Raw genomic sequence first — 16,699 nt, 5'->3', positions numbered from 1 at the left:
CAAGCTGAGCCCACAGGCCTAGGGTGGAGGCTGCCTTCCAGCCTACCTGGCTGTGCTCGCAACCCTGGCAGGGCACCACCGGCTGTGCCCGAAGCTCCTGAAGCTCCGCCTCACAGCGCCTCAGCTCTTGCCTCAGCTGCTCATTCTCCACCATCAGTCTGTCCCGGTGCTTTTCCACGTCGGTGCCCCCCTGTGGAGAGCCGCCGGGGCCCAGAGGAGGCATAAGCAAGGCCGTACCAAGAGATGAGAACGGAGGAAAAGAGACAGCAGGAAAGAAAGGGGAAGGCAGGCAAAGCAAGAGGCCAGGGCTCAGAGAGACGTCAAAAGAAAGGCAGGAAAGGAGGCCAGCAAAGCTCGCTCCCTCCTGCCCCGGCCCCTCTCAGTCTATTTTCCTTCGTGTGAAAGTCACACAAAGTCAAATTTATGCACAGACTTCACACTCCTTCTTGACGGCAGCCAATGAGATCCAGCCCCCTGCTCTGTGGTGTGAAGTGACACGTGTGAGACAAGACGGCCTAAGCCAGGGTAGGGCATGGGCACTCAGAGACAGCCACATCCGGAGGTGGAAGAGTGACCACGGCTTGGCACCCACCCCTCCCCTCAAGAAGGTCCTGGGGTCCTCACCAGTTCTGATCGCAGTCGGCTCACTTCCTGGGCCTGGCTAATGAGCTTTTCCTTTAGATTCTCCACCTGTAGGCACAAAGCCAGGTCCTTACCCCACCAGTCCTCACTCAGGCCTCTTGCCCAGCTCCAGTCAATAGCCAGCATGGCCTCTGATCCAGGACCTCAAGTTTCCCTATGTTCAAGCACCAGGCTACGCTGGGAACTCTGGTAAGCTAGCCTGTTCCCAGTTGCCTTCAGTGCCCTCTCCCTGCCAGTCATGGCTCTGCAGGAAGGCCCGGAGAGGTGCTCTAGAAATTCAGGACACCGCACTAGCACAGGCCCCTCTGAAGCCCTGGGTCTGCCTCTTTTTTTCTTCCCTTGAGACAAAGTTTCTCTGAGAAGTCCTGGCTGTCCTGGAGCTCGATCTGTAGACCAGGCTGGCCTCAAACTCAGAGATCTGCCTGCTTCTGCTTCCTGAGTGTTGGTATTAAAGGCGTGTGCCACCACCACCCGGCTAAAATTGTTTAGTGTTCTGCTTTAAGAGGACTGTGAAGTTACACGAACAGTTATAGTCCCTGGGCTCAGCCTTGCCCAGGGCCCAGCACCTCCCAAACCTTGAGTGGTTTCTACTGAGTCAGCCTATGGGACTATGCCTTCTGCAGCCAAGCCCTGTCCAGAAACCTTGAAGAGCTGTGACGTGCCCAGCACGGTGGAAGTGAACACAGGCAAACAATGTACTCACTGTGTGTGTGTGTGTGTGTGTGTGTGTGTGTGTGTGTGTGCATGTGAGTGTGTGTGTGTCAGAGTCTGTGTGTGTGCATGTGAGTGTGTGTGTGTCAGAGTCTGTGTGTGCATGTGTGTGTCAGTCTGTGTGTGTGTGCATGTGAGTGTGTGTCAGTCTGTGTGTGTGTGTGCATGTGAGTGTGTGTGTGTCAGAGTCTGTGTGTGTGTGCATGTGTGTGTGTGTGTGTGCGTGTGAGTCAGAGTGTGTGTGCATGCTCATGTGCCCCTCGGCCCCAAGCCGAGTTGAACAGCCGTAAAGCAAGTTGGCCTGAAGTCCTAGCACTGCACTGGGGAAGCAGCGAGGTCAGCTGCGGTATTTGTCGGCAAGGTCGGCGAGGCAAGTGTAAAGCCAGTACTTGCTTACTGGTGTCCTGGGGGCAAAGTCTGAAGTCTGAAGGGCCACCTCGAAGCGATCCGACTTGGTGTGTAGCATCCTTTTCCACAGCTCTGCCCCGCCCTGAGCAGCCTGCGCCCCAGCAGCTCCCTAGCATCTTATGAAGGAAGAGCCTGTGTGGATAACGGACGAGAAGGAGCAGGCCTCCCGGCTGAAGAAGCACAGCTTGGTGGTTCTACAGGATTCCCAGTCAGGCTTTCAGTGTATTGGTTTCTCTTGCATTTCAACCACCCTAAAAATAAGATCTAGTTCCTACCTCTCCACATCGCCTCACCACGCCCAAGGCTGTTCTGACCTTGGCTGTTTCCAGTGCTGGCTGATGCTGGGCTCTCAGTCCTGCTGTAGGGAACGTAGGCTGGCAAGGCTTCCTAGGAGGCAGGGCCTCTGGCCTGTCTACAACCCAACTCCTTCTTGCATCACAATGGGAACTCAAGTGCGGTTGGCTCTGCTGAGACCAACAGGAGGACACAGGACATGGGATGTGATGGGAAGAAGGGGAACCTAACCCTGCTGGTCTGAAAGGGCACCCTGTTAGGGGTAGCCATTTTCCCCCATCAGGCACAGCCTACTAACTCCTTCATGGCTCCTAAGGACCATCTGCAGGGGCCAGGGCAGGCAGAGCCTCTGTCGGGAGAAGGGCCCTGCCTGCTCTTGGAGCGAGGCTCTGTATTGGAGGACCTGAGGTCAGTACAAACATGTGGAGTCTGGGAGAGCGGGCGTGTGTCTGAAACAGCTGGAATGCCCAGAGGACGTGATGGACGACAGGCACAGGAAGAGCGGAGAGCAAGGTACCACATCCTTCGTGCCTGTGCCTCCCCATCACAGAGCTGACCTGAGGCTCCGGGCTTAGGGCTGCAGAGGAGCACAGGGCCAAGCACATGGTAGATGCTAGCAAACAGGTTTTCAACCTGTGGGTAGCGACTCCTTTGGCAAGCCTCTATCTCCGAAAATATTTACACTACCATTCATAACAGTAGAAAATTACAGTTACGAAGTAGCAATGAAGAGATCTTTTTATGGTTGGGGCTCATCACTACATCAGAAACTGTATTATAGGGTCACAGCATTAGGGAGGTTCAGACCACTGAAGCTAGAGAAACTAAGGCAGGGGACAGAACGACTGGGCCTGTCTGTCTACGAACCTGGTACAACCCTACATTTACCTTGGCAGAAGCAGTTAGGTAGAGGTGGTGCTTCTGCTCAGGTCTGCATTTTCTCAGCTGTCTGCCCCTAACCCAGTGATTACCTCTGTACCTCCCACCATGCTGGGCATCGTGGTCAGCAACTATCTCAGGCAAAGAGAGAGAGGCTCTGCGAGGGGACTAACTGTAGAGCCTGGCGGAACTAGCGTTTCACCTGGAGCCCCTGGGGACCAAGGCAGTAACCCCCACACTCAACCACCCATTCTGCTGCCCCAGCAAGGAGACTGGGCTGGCCTGGTTGGCACAGCTGTGTCCAGTGTCAAGTCATCCCCTCTGTCCTCCACCCCTGGGGGACAGGAGTAGCATTTGAGAACACATTATGTCACACCCAACAGGACCTCAGCTCATGAGAACAGCCATGGAGAAGTCCCTTCACCTCTTCCTGTCTTTCCGTTCCCCCAGTCACACACTGAGGCAACTGCAGCTAAGGCCTTGGAGACTAAATTTGGGAATGTATGTGCCATGTTTGCCAAGGCCCAGCACACGGTGTGTTGCACTAGAAACAGTTTGCAGTAGAATCCGGCATCTGAAATGCGTAGGACCAGAAATTCCCTGTAGCTCAGATTCTTATTTTGGATGAAGACGATGAGCTATCTTGGGCATGGAGCCCAGATCCAAGCGCCGTGCTTACCTGTGTGTCATACGTACCTTATACACATAACCTAAGGTCACGTTTACAATATTTTGGATAACATTTTGGGACATGAAATAAACTTTTCTTGGGCTTAGCTGTCAAGAGCTGTGGCATTGTGTTGATACATGATTTTGAACTTTTGAAACGTTCGGGACTGGGGGATTAGGGATGCTCACACCCTGGGCTAGCATAAGAGATCTGTGGTGGCCCTAAGAGCTGCATTCCTAGTGCTGTGTATGAGGCTGGTTCTTAGTAAATGCATGTGGCGAGTGCTGGATGCAGGAGTGCCCTCAAACACCACAGTGGGTTGTCAAGTTGGCCAGAGGGCTGGGGTGGGCTGAGGGTCGCATGCTCCACTGAAGCCTACATGACTTCATGCAGAAGCTGCCGTGTGGGTGTGTCAGCCTAGGGGAGCCACAGCTTCCAATGTTAGAAACAAAAGAGCAGGTCAGGGCCAGGGTGCACACGCTACGTACTTGCCTAGCACACACACAAGGTTCCATTTCCAGCACTGGAAGGGTGGGGAGGCAGATTTTCATGCAAACAGGTTTAAAGCTGGCAACTAATTTGATTTTAAAATCAGGCCAGTAAGAACTATTAACTTTAGCAGAGCGGCAGGTTATGAAATCAACACAAAAGTCAGTGGTGTTGCTATAACAACAGACCATTGAAAGGAGAAAATAAAGTCATTCCACTTAAGGTAGCATCAAAAAAAAAAAAAAAAAGAAAAGAAAAGAAAAAGAAAGAAAGAAAGAAAGAAATAGGAAAAACAAAAAGCCAGAATAGATTGAGACAAGAGGAGCTGTGGAGACGGCCTGTTGGTAAACCGCTCACTGCTCAAGCTGAGGATCTGAGCTCAGCTCCTCATCATCCACGTAAAAAGCTGGGCATGCTTGGGGCTAGAGAAATGGCTCAGTGGTTAGGTGGCCGCTTGCCCAGACGATCCCAGTCACACACATGGCAGCTCACCACCATCCGTAGTAACTACAGTCCCAGAGGATCTGACACCCAGCTCTGGCCTCAGAGGGCACTGCATGGATGTGATATGCAGACAGACAGACATGCAAGCGGAATATCCATACACATAAAGAATAAAAAGGAACCGGCTGGAGAGATGGCTCAGTGGTTAGAGCACTGACTGCCCTTCCAGAGGTCCTGAGTTCAATTCCCAGCAACCACATGGTGGCTCACAACCATCTATAAATGGGATCTGATGTCCTCTTCTGGTGTGTCTGAGGACAGTTACAGTGTACTTATATATAACAAATAATCTTTTAAAAAAATAATAAAAAGGTTAACATGCATTAAACCCAGGCAGGGGAGCACACATGGAGGGAAGCACACGTCACGTGGCTGAGAGGACAGACAGGAAGTAGGTTCCCGGGCCTTCCTGCCCCTCAGAATAGCTAGTCTAGCAGAAACGGTGGGCTCCAGATCAGTAAGAGACTTTATCTCAAAAAATAAGGTGGGAAGTGACAGAGGAAGATACTCCACCTCAACCCCAGCCTCTACCCCCGCGTGCACAGGTGTGTGTGTCTGGGAACGTGCAGGCGCAGACACACGCCAAGACCATACAGAAGGAAATCTACAAAAGTCACTGAAGGAGATTAAAGTCAGCAGCAGTAAAGGAAAGTCACTGTGGGTCATGGGCTGAAGACGGAATAAATCGGGTTTCAACGAAACCCAGAGCACTCTAGAGAGGCAAGACAGTTCCTACCAAAACCTGAACGGCGTTTTCTGAAGAGATTTTGAAAGGATGCCAAACAGACCAGTCTTGGACAGGAAAAATGAAGGTGGAAGTCTGTACCTTGACTTCAGGGCCACAGCAATCAGAGCAGTGCGGCTCAGGCAGAAAGGCAGCCATGAGGATAACAGGGAAGCCGTGGGGGGGCGGGGGGGGGGGACAGAGTGACCCTCACATATGTGTCCTAATGATTTTTCAGTGTGCAAAGACCATGCAATGGCAAAGAATAATACTGACAACTGGTGTTTGAACTGTGTCTCCACATGTCAAGTAATGAAGCTGGGCCCTCACCCACACCGCCGAGTAACACGCAGAGAGAAGAGCAAATGGACTGAAGACCCAAGCACAAGGGATCAATGGTAAAACTCTTAGAGAGAAAAACGTCGTGACACTGAATTTGGCAGTGGATTTTTTTGATATGGCCCCTAAAGCACAAACAGTTAAAAAGACAAAAAGTTAAGTGCTCTTTACAAAAATTAACTTCTGTATTCTTCAACTCAAAAAAAAAAAAAATCAAAGGTATAGGGGTGGGAGACATGATGTAGAAATTAAAAGCACTGGCTGCTCTTTCAAAAGATTTGGGTTTGATTCCTAGCAACCACATTGTGGCGTGCGTGCGTGTGTGTGTGTGTGTGTGGGGGTATGTGTATTGTGTGTATGGTGTGTCTATTGTGTGTTGTGTGTATGGTGTGTCTATTGTGGTGTGTGTATGTGTGTGTGTGTGTGGTGTGGTGTGTGTGTGTGTATGTGTGGTGTGTGTATTGTGTGGTGTGTATGTATGTGGTGTATATGTGGTATGTCTAGTGTGTATGGTGTGTCTATTGTATGGTGTGTGTGTGTGTGCCCGTGTGGTATGTCTAGTGTGTGTGGTGTGTGGTGTGTCTATTGTGTGTGTATTGTGTGTATGGTGTGTGTATTGTGTGTATGGTATGTGTGTGTGTGTGTCTGTGTCTGTGTGTGTCTGTACTCCAGTCCTGAGGGATCTGATGCCCTCTTCTGGCCTCTGCAGATATAACGTGCAGTGGCACAGACATGCGCAGGCAACACACACACACACATAAATAATAAAAGTAAAAAATGACACATAAGAAAATAGCATCACGGGCTGGAGAGATGGCTCAGTGGTTAAGAGCACTGACTGCTCTTCCAGAGGTCCTGAGTTCAAATCCCAACAACCACATGGTGGCTCACAACCATCTGTAATGGGATCTGATGCCCTCTTCTGGTATGTCTGAAGACAGCTACAGTGTATCCATATACATTAAATAAATAACTCTTTAAAAAAAAAAAAAAAAGAAATAGCATCACAGGTAGAGAGCTTCATCTATCACCCCTGAACCCAAAGCCATCGAGCGAGTGAAGACAACACCGAGTGTGAAGGAAGTGCTCACCAGTTACTGAGAATGAAGGGTTACCATCCAGAAAACACCTACAACTCAACCACATCAAACTGCCTGGGCTAAAACAATGAAGACCCTGGCCATGTGGCGCACACCTTTAATCCCAGCACTGGAAGGCAGAGGTAGGTCTCTAGGAGTCTGAAAGCTTGAGGCTAGCCTGGTCTACACAGGGAGTTCCAGGACAACCAGAGCCACACGGTGAGGTCCTGTCTTTTAAAAAATGAAGGGGGAAAAAAAAAGCAAGGAAAAGAGAGCCACGTCTCAACATTAAATAAACAAGAACAAAGAACGAAGCCCTACACTATTCTGTAATCCCAATTCTGGGCATACACACCAAAGAACTGAAAGCAGGAACTTCGGTGTTGGTAGCAGTATTACTCACCGTGCCCAGAAGGTGGCTACTATCGACTGTGACGTTCATGGTGACAGCAAGATAGACAGGTCTAGTTAGTGAGTTCCAAGACACACTAGGCTAGATCGGGGAGCTTATCTCAGAAAAACCAACAGCCGACAAACAAAACAACAAAACCCACAGTGAGGTCCAGCGACAGCCCCCTACAGGACACCACACTTTATAGTTCATAACCATCTTCCTGTCCACTCTTACAGCCAGCCCATCTGATAGTCATCAGCCTGGTTAGAAATCAGAAAATGGGGCTCACAGGACTGACAACATTCCCTACAGCCTCACAGCCAAGACAGCCTCAGACAGCTATTTCCAGAGTTCCAGAGCCACATCTGCCCCGACAGGTGCTAGCACATCTGGATCCTGTTATCTGTCTGCAGATGAGGAAAAGAGGCGCAGACTGGTAGTTATCTAGCCCAGGACTAGTAAGTGCTCCCAGACAGTCAGGGTTTACTCACAGCTCCAGGCCCAGGAGGCTGGCCATGTCTCCACAGGGTTGGACCCTACAGAGCACAGCTAATGGGTACAGAGCTACAGGGATCATCCCTTAAGAACACTGTAATAAACACATAGTCAAAAAGCTCACCAAAAAACCCCAAGCAGAGGCTAGGTACCGGTTTGAATCCGTAAGTCATCTGAGGCCTGAGGCGTCAGGTAGGTTGGGCGTCCTCCTTACAGGTGATGAGCGAGTGGGGCTAGGGAGACCAGAGAGTCTGGGCAGTTCACTTTCAACTCCCCCCCTTAATAAGCAAGTAGATTTAATCAATTAGAGAGGAAAACCTTTTGGCTGGGAAGATACTGAGGTGCTAAAGGCCCTTGTTGCAGTAAGAAGCCAAGTTTGAACCTCCTCGCCCTGCAGCATCTTCCTAGACCAGGAAAGGGTCACCATCTGGCTTCTGGTGGAGTCTAGGTACCCTGACAATGTCCTCTGACCTGCTCCAGAGGGCAGTGAGTGGCCTCTGCTCATCCCTGCCTCCCCAGGTACCTGGTTCTGCAGCTGGGTGGTTGTGGCTTGCCGGTCACTGTCATGGAGGGCCAGCCTCTCCCGAAGGACTACCAGCTCCTCCTGAAGCTGGGACATGGCCTCCACGGTCCTATGTACCACGGGGTCTGGGCCTGGTGACCCGGACAGGCTTGAGCACCTCCCGATGCCAAGGAGCCGCCCACCTACAAGCAAAGTAGTGGCTGATCAGCAGGACAGTGGAGGTCTGCCTGGAGGAGGAAGGCAGCCATCACAACAAGCGCACCATTGGGGCTAGGGTGAGGACTGAAGAATACAGCAAAATGGGTTTGCAGAGGACCTCCGGGTTGTCCTCTGGGGAAGTCACTTTAGCAAAAGTTTCTAGAGGACAGAACTGACTAAACCAAGACTTAAGAAAATAATTTTTCCTGAGTCCCCTCAAAGTAGGAAATTTGGCCTGCACTCAGGCGATTTCCTGGGAAAGAATAGAGGCTTACTCAGAAGTGGCTCTCCATGCTCATTCTCGATCTCTCAAAAGCACAGCAGAGGGCTGGAGAGATGGCTCAGTGGTTAAGAGCACCCGACTGCTCTTCCAGAGGTCCTGAGTTCAATTCCCAGCAACCACATGGTGGCTCACAACCATCTGTAAAGAGATCCAATGCCCTCTTCTGGTGTATCTGAAGACAGCTACAGTGTACTTATATATAATAAAATGAATAAATCTTTAAAAAAAAAAAAAAAAAAGCACAGCAGAGAGGACCAGGCTTTGTCTGCCAGCTGTTCTGTGGGACGTGGTCCCTGTGAGTGTGGAGGAGGGGTAAGGGGATGTGTGCAAGCAACAGATCAGGGCACAGATGGGCCAGCACGTGGAACAGACAAGGAGTTAGGCACATTCTCAGGATGGTGCCTGTATGCAGGCACAAGAGAAAGACAAATACCAAGTCAGGCGAGGCCTCAGCCCGACTCCTCCCCCAACACCTTTTACTGTTCTGTCATCGAGATGAGAGACAGGCTGTGATGTGTAATGGGGCTGTGGTGCTTGTTCCAAAGCTCTGAAGAGGAGAACAGCCTGGCCTGTGTAATGCAGAACCAATAGCGGTCCAGGAGGACAAGAAAAGAATTTGCCTCCTCCCCTCAGCATCCCAAGTGGGGGCCCTGCAAAGATTCTGGGCATGCAGAAGTCCAGTGCTAGCTGGTGAGCCTTCTACTTCAATGCTGCCTTAGCTTCTGGCTTCCTCAGAGATGAGGGGCCTCCCTGTGTCTCACCCCCACCACTAGCAAGCCTTGACCACAGTTCTGCAAAGCCCCAGGGCAGTATAGGGAAATGGGAGGGAGCAGCTGAAGCTAGGCTCCCATGGGTGGGGCTGGTGTCCTCTCCCCCCACCCCCGAGATCTGGGGCTGGACAACCCGTGCTAGGCAAGTGGCCCCAGCTGTGTGGCCCTGCATGTGACACAGCATGAAAGTCACACAGTGCAGGTCCAGCCTCTGTGATCTATTCTAGAGGGAGTAAGGGCAGCCCGATGCTTCTAGGCCAGCACACGGGGCTGCCACGGGTGACATGTGACCAGTAAGGCCACAGACTGCATTGGTGCGCGACCGAATGTGCTGGGCTGAGAGCTGGTCTTGCCTCTTGAATCACATGGGAGGGACCCTGCAGGCTCTTCCTGTGTGAAACAGGGACAATGCACCTAGCCCAAAAGCAGCCATGGGAAAATAGCTGGAGTCCCATTGGAAACACAGGTATGAGTGTCATCCATGACACCGCTCCTGTCCTGGGAGGCTCTGAGCCCCAGACCACAGCATGGTACCCTGTGTAAGAGGGCCAGGAGTTGAGTGGAAGCTGCAGAGTCATGGGTAGTGGAAGAGACACTCTTGAAGAAGCTAAGGGAGGACTGAGCTAAGGGAAGAAGGGAGGAGAGGTGAGGCCCAAGGGTGCTTGAGCAGGACAAGCCCCTGCTGAGGAAGCTACCACCTGACAGATCAGTTTCTAGAGGCATGGACCACGACAGGGCCCAGAGCTCAGGTGCTATGCCTGAGCTAGGAGGACCTAGCCTTCCTTCCTCTGGGCTTACCCCACCTAGCTGGCCAGATGGTAGCCATTTTGAAAACCTGACTGCCCATTGCTTACACACCCTATGCCTGCCCTGAATCTAGATGGACCAGGGCTTGTACACAACAGGCACTGGTTCAGATTCAGAGGAGGGAGGGACCTCCTCCAGCAACCCCAGCAAGTTCAGACACACAGACTCTGAGAAAACAGCACCTCTCCCCAGTACTCCTGGCCTTGCCCCGAGGCTCCCTAAGATGTTCTCTCCCTGTGTTCACTGGCCAGTACTTTCTGCTGAAAACCCAGAAGACAGCAAAGGAACCTGGAGAACCTTTGAAAACCAGTTAGTTCTAGGTGCCCTAGTGGTCAGGGGATAATGGAATTGCAGGCTTAGTTTTCTCTGCCTGGAGGGAGGGAAACGAGTCCCTGACCTCTGGATCCTCTGACCGGAACAGAGCCAGGCCTTTGCTGAAGGAACTGGTGGCGTCTGCGAGGCTGCTCCTGGGCCCTGCTTTAGGTAGGTACTGGGAAAAGACAAAAAGAAGGGAAATCCAACCCAACCTCCACTGGCCAAAGTCTTATCACTGGGTGGGGCTCTGGTGGCCCTGGGACAAGGGGCAGGACAAGAAAGAGGACAGACACATGGCTGTCCATGGATCTGGACGAGGCTGGTCGGAGTCTCAGGTTCATGTCAGGTGGCCAGCCTGGCTGAGTCACTTCCAGCTGTGGGACAGAGTTCTCCCTCCTGCACTCGCTCAGCCAGAGCGTGTCAGACAGTGGGGCTGACCTCCTTTACCTGGTTTTTCTACATTCATGGTACCACCAGCTTCTGGGGCCTCCCGGTCCCGCCTGGGGGCCGGCGCCTGCCTCTTCGGGAGTCTGTCTTCTTTCGTCCCCTGACTCTTGCTCTCGCACCCCTTGTCCTGCAGGGCCTGCTGCCAAGACACAACCAGAATCCTCTCGTGAAGGGACTGCACTGAGGAGAGACCCTTGCCCTGGGGTTGTGAGCACTCTGGTCCCAGGGCCCAAGCACTGTCGTCACCAAGGAGGTGTGGACAAAGAGTCTTGCCTGGAAACCGGAGAAGCCAGACTAACATCCTACAGAAAGATGACAGTAATTTATTCTTGGGTGCCACCACAGTCAGTCTCCACACCGGTAAAAGGGGTTCTAAGAACCTACGTCCCCTAGATAAAGTCTGTGCTATCCCTTCAGGCTCCAGGGGGCAGCAACATGTGAGCAGCATTCTCCTAACGAGCCTTAATGCAGGTGGCTGTCTTGTCCTGCCTACACACGGCAGTCTTAGGGCCACTCCCCCATAGTGTCATAGTGTCGCCTGCTGTGACACCTTGGTAGACAGCTTCCCACCTAAGGATGGCACTCCCAGAACCAGGAGGCTACACACGAGTCCATCTGACCAGGAGAACGGCCACTCTGCTTCTTGCATGCTGTGTCCCATGGGGCTATCCAGGGGCAATGCGACCCCATGTCCTGGTCAAGGGACTGAGGCAAAGGTGGCTGGGCTGGGGCAGGTGAGTGGAGGGGTAAAGTGGGGCACTTCATTTGGAGAAAGACGCCAAGCAAGGGTCCAGACGGTGTGGGGAACGTGAACCCATTTAAGGGTAATAATACACAAGACAGATGAAAGGTGAACTGGGAGCTCACAGGCAGCGGGGTCTGTGTGTGCGCTTGGTGTGGGGCTGTGCGCACACAGAGACCCACGGACACGGAAACAAGAGCAACTTAAACCTGGGGGATCGAGATAAACGTCACAGCCGCAGAGGAGGATCTGATCAGGAAGGGCTCCAGGTCGTTCTGGACCCATCTGAGGCTCGACTGTTTTACCTTAAAGACACGGCTTTGCTGTGCTTGTGTTCACAGGGCATCTGGGAAGATGCCTTTCTGTCTCAAGCCAAGTGTCAATCTTGTTCTATTTTATTTACAGGGCCTCATGCTGTAGCCCTGACTGGTCTGGAAGCTGCAGAGATCTGTCTGCCTCTGCCTTGTCACCACTGGAACTAAAGGCTTGTGACAACATCCCAGGGCCAGGCGCCACACCTTTTCTTTAATGCTTGGTACAGGGAGGGTAAAGCACAGAGACAGCATGTCATCTGTGTGCTGTGTGGCTGTAGACAAACTCTGCTCCCTCTCTGAAGCTGTTTCCCTCCCTTCTCAGTCTAATCAATCTCTGCCCTCTAGTGCCAGTGGGCAAACCAAAGGCAACACCAAGCAAGGCATGCTTCAAGTGCCTTAAAGAGGCACGGATAGCTACCATCAGTTTATACTTTCTCTGACCTACACTCTAACTTTGAGCATCAAAAGGCCAATCAAAAGAATTGCAAGGGCTGGAGGGATGGCTCAGTGGTTAAGAGCACTGACTGCTCTTCCAGAGGTCCTGAGTTCAATTCCCAGCACCCACATGATGGCTCACAACCATCTGTAATGGGATCCGATGACCTCTTCTGGTGTGACTGAAGGCAGTGACAGAGTACTCACATAGATAAAGTAAATCTTTTAGAAAAAGAATCGCAAGAGTGAAAATCGGCCCAGCAGGTGCCTAGTCAGCCACATCCTCAGCCTCTTCCTCCCTCCATCTCTTGTATTTAGGACATTTCTCCTCAGCTTAATTCTGTCCCCGCCCTTCAACCAACTGCTACACTATCTCCTGCAGGCTGGGGGAGGTCGGGGTGGCAGGGATGGCGACAGTCGGAAGTTTCCATTTGCCTTCAGGCAGGAGCAAAGGTTACTATTTCTGGGCTGCTGGCTGAAGCACAGAAAGGGGGCTGGGAGTTTCTGCAGCGTCCTGGAGGTACCACTCGGTCTTTAGTGGCTGGAACAAGGCTGGACTGACTGAGTCTGTGACCTACAGGTCCTGCCCCTGTGCGTGGAGCACATCTCGGCACATGTCTGTCCGTACCCATAAGGCAGAGCTCTGCAGGGCCGGAAGGACATGAACTTGGAAGCCGGTCACTAACGGCTTCTGAATGGAGCGTCAGTAGAACTGCTGAGCCCAGGCCTCCGTAGCAGCCACAGCCCAATACCCCATAATCAAAGCTCAAGAACAGGGCCACCACCCATCTGAGCTGCAGCTCATGACCACAGCCTCCCGATTTAACTTCCCTCTGGTTTCCTTAACTGTTGTCTTACCAGACCCACTCTCCTGGAAGACTTCACTAAAGAAACAAGTATGGTCAGTTCAGTCCTCAGAAGAATCTCACAAGAACCAAGAGACATGTTGAAACATAGGCTGTCCCTTAAACACCATCATCCCTGGGGTCCTGCCGAGAGCAGCAGCCCTGGACTGTATCCATCTGCTGGAAAGAGGATGGCTCAAAGGTGTGCGTTTCCCCCAGCACCCATCCTGCTAACCACCGGCACTTGCCTTTACTCCTGGCTCTTGGAAAAGGCAGGATGTGTGTGAGTGTGTGTGTGTGTGTGTGTGTGTGTGTGTGTGTGTGTGTGTGTGTGTGAATCAGAAGCTGGTTTATTCCTAAACCCACAGCACGTGGGAACAGGAGTATCCTGGCTCTTGGAAAAGGCAGGATGAGTGTGTGTGTGTGTGTGTGTGTGTGTGTGTGTGTGTGTGTGTGTGTGTGTGTGTGTGTGAATCAGAAGCTGGTTTATTCCTAAACCCACAGCACGTGGGAACAGGAGTATCTGGTGTGAGCTCCACATCACCTAGACTACAGAGGGAGTCCCTGTCTCAAAAATATAAAGAAGACTAGAGGATCATGAGTCCCGTCTCTTAGGGGAATCTGGACAACACCCCCAGATAACCCAGGTACTTCATGCTCCCAAGTTGTGTGCCTGGTGCTCTCCTGTTTGTAGTCACGCCTGCGAGGTCACTGGTGACTCTCTGGAGCCTCTACTGGGCTACTGCCCCGTATGTCCCTTCTCAGCATCCATGCCCAGTCTAAGGATGCAGTGGCACAAAGCGGCCAACAGCAAACATCGTTCAGCAAACACACATATTAAATACTAATACGGGAGGCTGAAGAGACCACTCAGCAGTTGAGAGCACTGGTTGCCCTTCCGGGGGGACCCAGGTCCAATTCCCAGGACCCAGATGGTGGCTTGTGACCGTAACTCTCGTCTGAGCCGATCTGATGCCCTCTTCTGTCCTCTATAGGCAGCAGACATACCCGCAGTGCCCAGACATATGCAAATACCCATACAGGTAAAAATAAATCTTTTAAAAGATACACTAATGCAGGCACTGGAGAGATGGCGCTCAGCGGATCACTTATCAGCGGATTAGAGCACTTGCTGCCTTGGTACCCGGGTCCAGTTCCCAGTACCCACGCTGGAATTCATGTTGGTAACTAGTTCTACACACAGCATCAGAAGATTCGCTGACAGTCTGTAGAGAACCTCGGATCATTTCCCAGCATCCACGTGGTATCTACAAGGATCTGATTCCTTCTTCTGGCGTCCTCAGGCAGCAGGCACCAGGTATACACATGTGCGTATACATATACGTGGGCAAGCATCCATGCACGCCCAACTAATGCACATGCCTTTAATCCCAGCACTTAGGAGACCGAGCTGGCAGAGCTCTGTGTCTGAGGCCAGATGGGGCTAAATAGTGAGCTCCTAAACTAACAAACTAATGTGGGCCGGCGGAATGGCTTGGTGCGAGAAGGCGCCTGATGCCCGAGTTCCCATCCCGGAACCTACGCAGGAGGAGGGCTGACTCTCGCAAGTTGTTCTCTAACCTGCACAGGGACACTGTGCTGCCCCCACACCCACACGTACACACAATCGTGAGACCAACGTCATGACTTGGACGTCAAAAGAGCACACTGTGGTTAGAGATAACACACAGGGCAGACGAGGATTTGACCATCACCGCCGTCATCACCATCATCGTCATTCGGTGGTGATGGGGTGAGCCGGCCAAGTGCTTGGTGCTACGAGCACACATGCAGCCCAGCTACAGTTTATAGGGGGGATCTTAGGTAGAACATGATGCAGTGGTGAAGGGAATGGACAGTTCTACACGACGGCCGTGAGGGGAACAGTGGGTCATAGAGTAATGTTCATGAGTAAATATAAACACCGTGCGGCTGATGGTGGTAAAGTAAGGCAAGTCTGAGGGTGAGCCTTTCACAGTGGACTTGCAGAAGGGCCATGAGGGACATTCAGCTTGTAGGGATTGTACTGTGAATTCTTTGAATTCTTTGCACCATTTGGGGTTTTGTTTGTTTGGGGTTTGTTTATTTACGTTTGAGACAGTTTCTCTAGGTAGCCCTGGCTGTCCCGGAACTGGCTCAGTAGACCAGACTGGCCTCAAACTCAGAGATCCGCTGCCTCTTCCTTAAAGGCATGCACCGCCACCACCGTCGCCTTTACATTTTTTTACACTTCTGCATTCCATGTCTGTTTGGCAGTTCAGATCTCAGTCTGCTGTGTGACCAGCAGGAAGTTACTCAACCTCTCTGAACTCAGAGCCTCCATGTTCTCGTCTATAAAACTCATAAAGAACAGCATCTTTCTGTTGAGACATGAGAGCTAATGCCTGTGTCCTTAAACAGTGTTGAATAAAAGCTACTAACTCTTTGTATCATTTGTACAGTCAAGTCTACCTCCTACCCCAGTGTACAGTAGGCATGCTTGTTCAAAGTCGGTGACAACTGAAAGGAGAAGCATCCTCCATCCTCCAACAGTGTCCCTCTGGGTTCTTTGTGAGACAGTCGTCTCTATGTCCCTGAACATCCTGGAACTTGCTCTGTAGATCAGACTGGCCTGCAACTCACAGAGATCTGCCTCTCTCTGCCTCTTTTAGGATTAAAGGCATGCACCACACCCAGCCTGGCCCTCTTTTGATTCCTCAAACAAGGCACATAGGCATTGTCCACCCAGAAACAAACAGCTCTCCCAAAGCAGCCTATTTTCCCAGCATCTCCTCCAGGTCTGCAGATCTTAGCACAGGCCTCACTTCCTACCTCAGCCAGGGTGTGGCTGAGACACTCCTGTCACCTAAGATCTTCCGGGGATAAGTGGCAATGCGGCCTGTTGTACTCACTCAGGCTCTCAGCTGTGGGCTGCAAAGGGCTAGCCTGGGAAGCTCCCAATTCTTCTCCCTGCCGGACCCAACCTCGGGAGTTCAGAGGACCAAAACACACCAGCCACACTCACTCTCTCCCTTGCATCTGCTGGCCCGGGCTTACCTGCACTGTCAGGTAGAGTCTATGGGGACTCCTAGGGCCAGGCCAGTCCACGCTGAGGGCTCGGCACTGAGCAAGAGACGGGCGAGCTGCAGACCGGGAAGTGGAGTCTTCCTCGCCACCAGGTAGGGTATCTTTTCCACGCCCTGTCTCAGGAAAGACAGACAGACGGATAAGATGATGAATTTGGCTGCTGGCCAAAGACCACTGGCCAAAGCAAGCTGAGCTCAGCTTTTGCACCTTCCGATCTGCCCAGCTGTGGCCAGCAGGGCCTCCTGTAGCCTCAGTAGGCTCTTTCCATACAGGAGCACGGGCAGGGCAGGGCAGGGTGGGGCTGCCTGGTTCCCTTACCAAAAGAG

General features: G+C 52.0%; 1 protein-coding gene and 1 long non-coding RNA gene across 57 annotated transcripts in view; one reads left to right on the top strand and one right to left on the bottom strand.

The window, feature by feature from the left end:
- Positions 1-16,699, bottom strand: part of Kifc3 (kinesin family member C3) — a 95,329-nt gene that overhangs the window by 9,919 nt on the left and 68,711 nt on the right. For 16 of the 51 annotated variants that reach the window (XR_015643342.1, XR_015643343.1, XR_015643346.1 and 13 more), the window contains 5 exon segments: positions 16,344-16,486; positions 10,972-11,110; positions 8,152-8,333; positions 625-690; positions 47-190 (listed from right to left, as the gene is read on the bottom strand). Coding sequence is in view for 43 of the 51 variants with exons in the window: in NM_001401191.1 (NP_001388120.1) it covers positions 47-190; positions 625-690; positions 8,152-8,333; positions 10,972-11,110; positions 16,344-16,486 (674 nt within the window). In the remaining 8 variants the exon portion in view is untranslated. 51 annotated transcript variants of the gene reach the window in all.
- LOC147998788 (uncharacterized) lies at positions 2,222-12,699 on the top strand. 6 transcript variants are annotated; one of them, XR_015643728.1, is made up of 5 exons: positions 2,222-2,568; positions 5,560-5,719; positions 10,631-10,692; positions 11,105-11,331; positions 12,119-12,699. It is a non-coding gene; the product is annotated as an uncharacterized LOC147998788 (long non-coding RNA). The 6 variants fall into 6 exon arrangements; XR_015643727.1 differs by lacking the exon at positions 10,631-10,692 and having other exon boundaries at positions 12,119-12,319; XR_015643731.1 differs by lacking the exon at positions 10,631-10,692 and having other exon boundaries at positions 11,105-11,224; positions 12,119-12,278.

This window comes from Rattus norvegicus, chromosome 19 (genome assembly GCF_021556685.1).
Source record: "Rattus norvegicus strain SHRSP/BbbUtx chromosome 19, alternate assembly SHRSP_T2T, whole genome shotgun sequence".
In the NCBI taxonomy this organism is placed as follows: Eukaryota; Metazoa; Chordata; class Mammalia; order Rodentia; family Muridae; genus Rattus; species Rattus norvegicus.
Note: the sequence above shows the minus strand (reverse complement) of the source record. Positions and strands in the feature narration are given on the sequence as shown.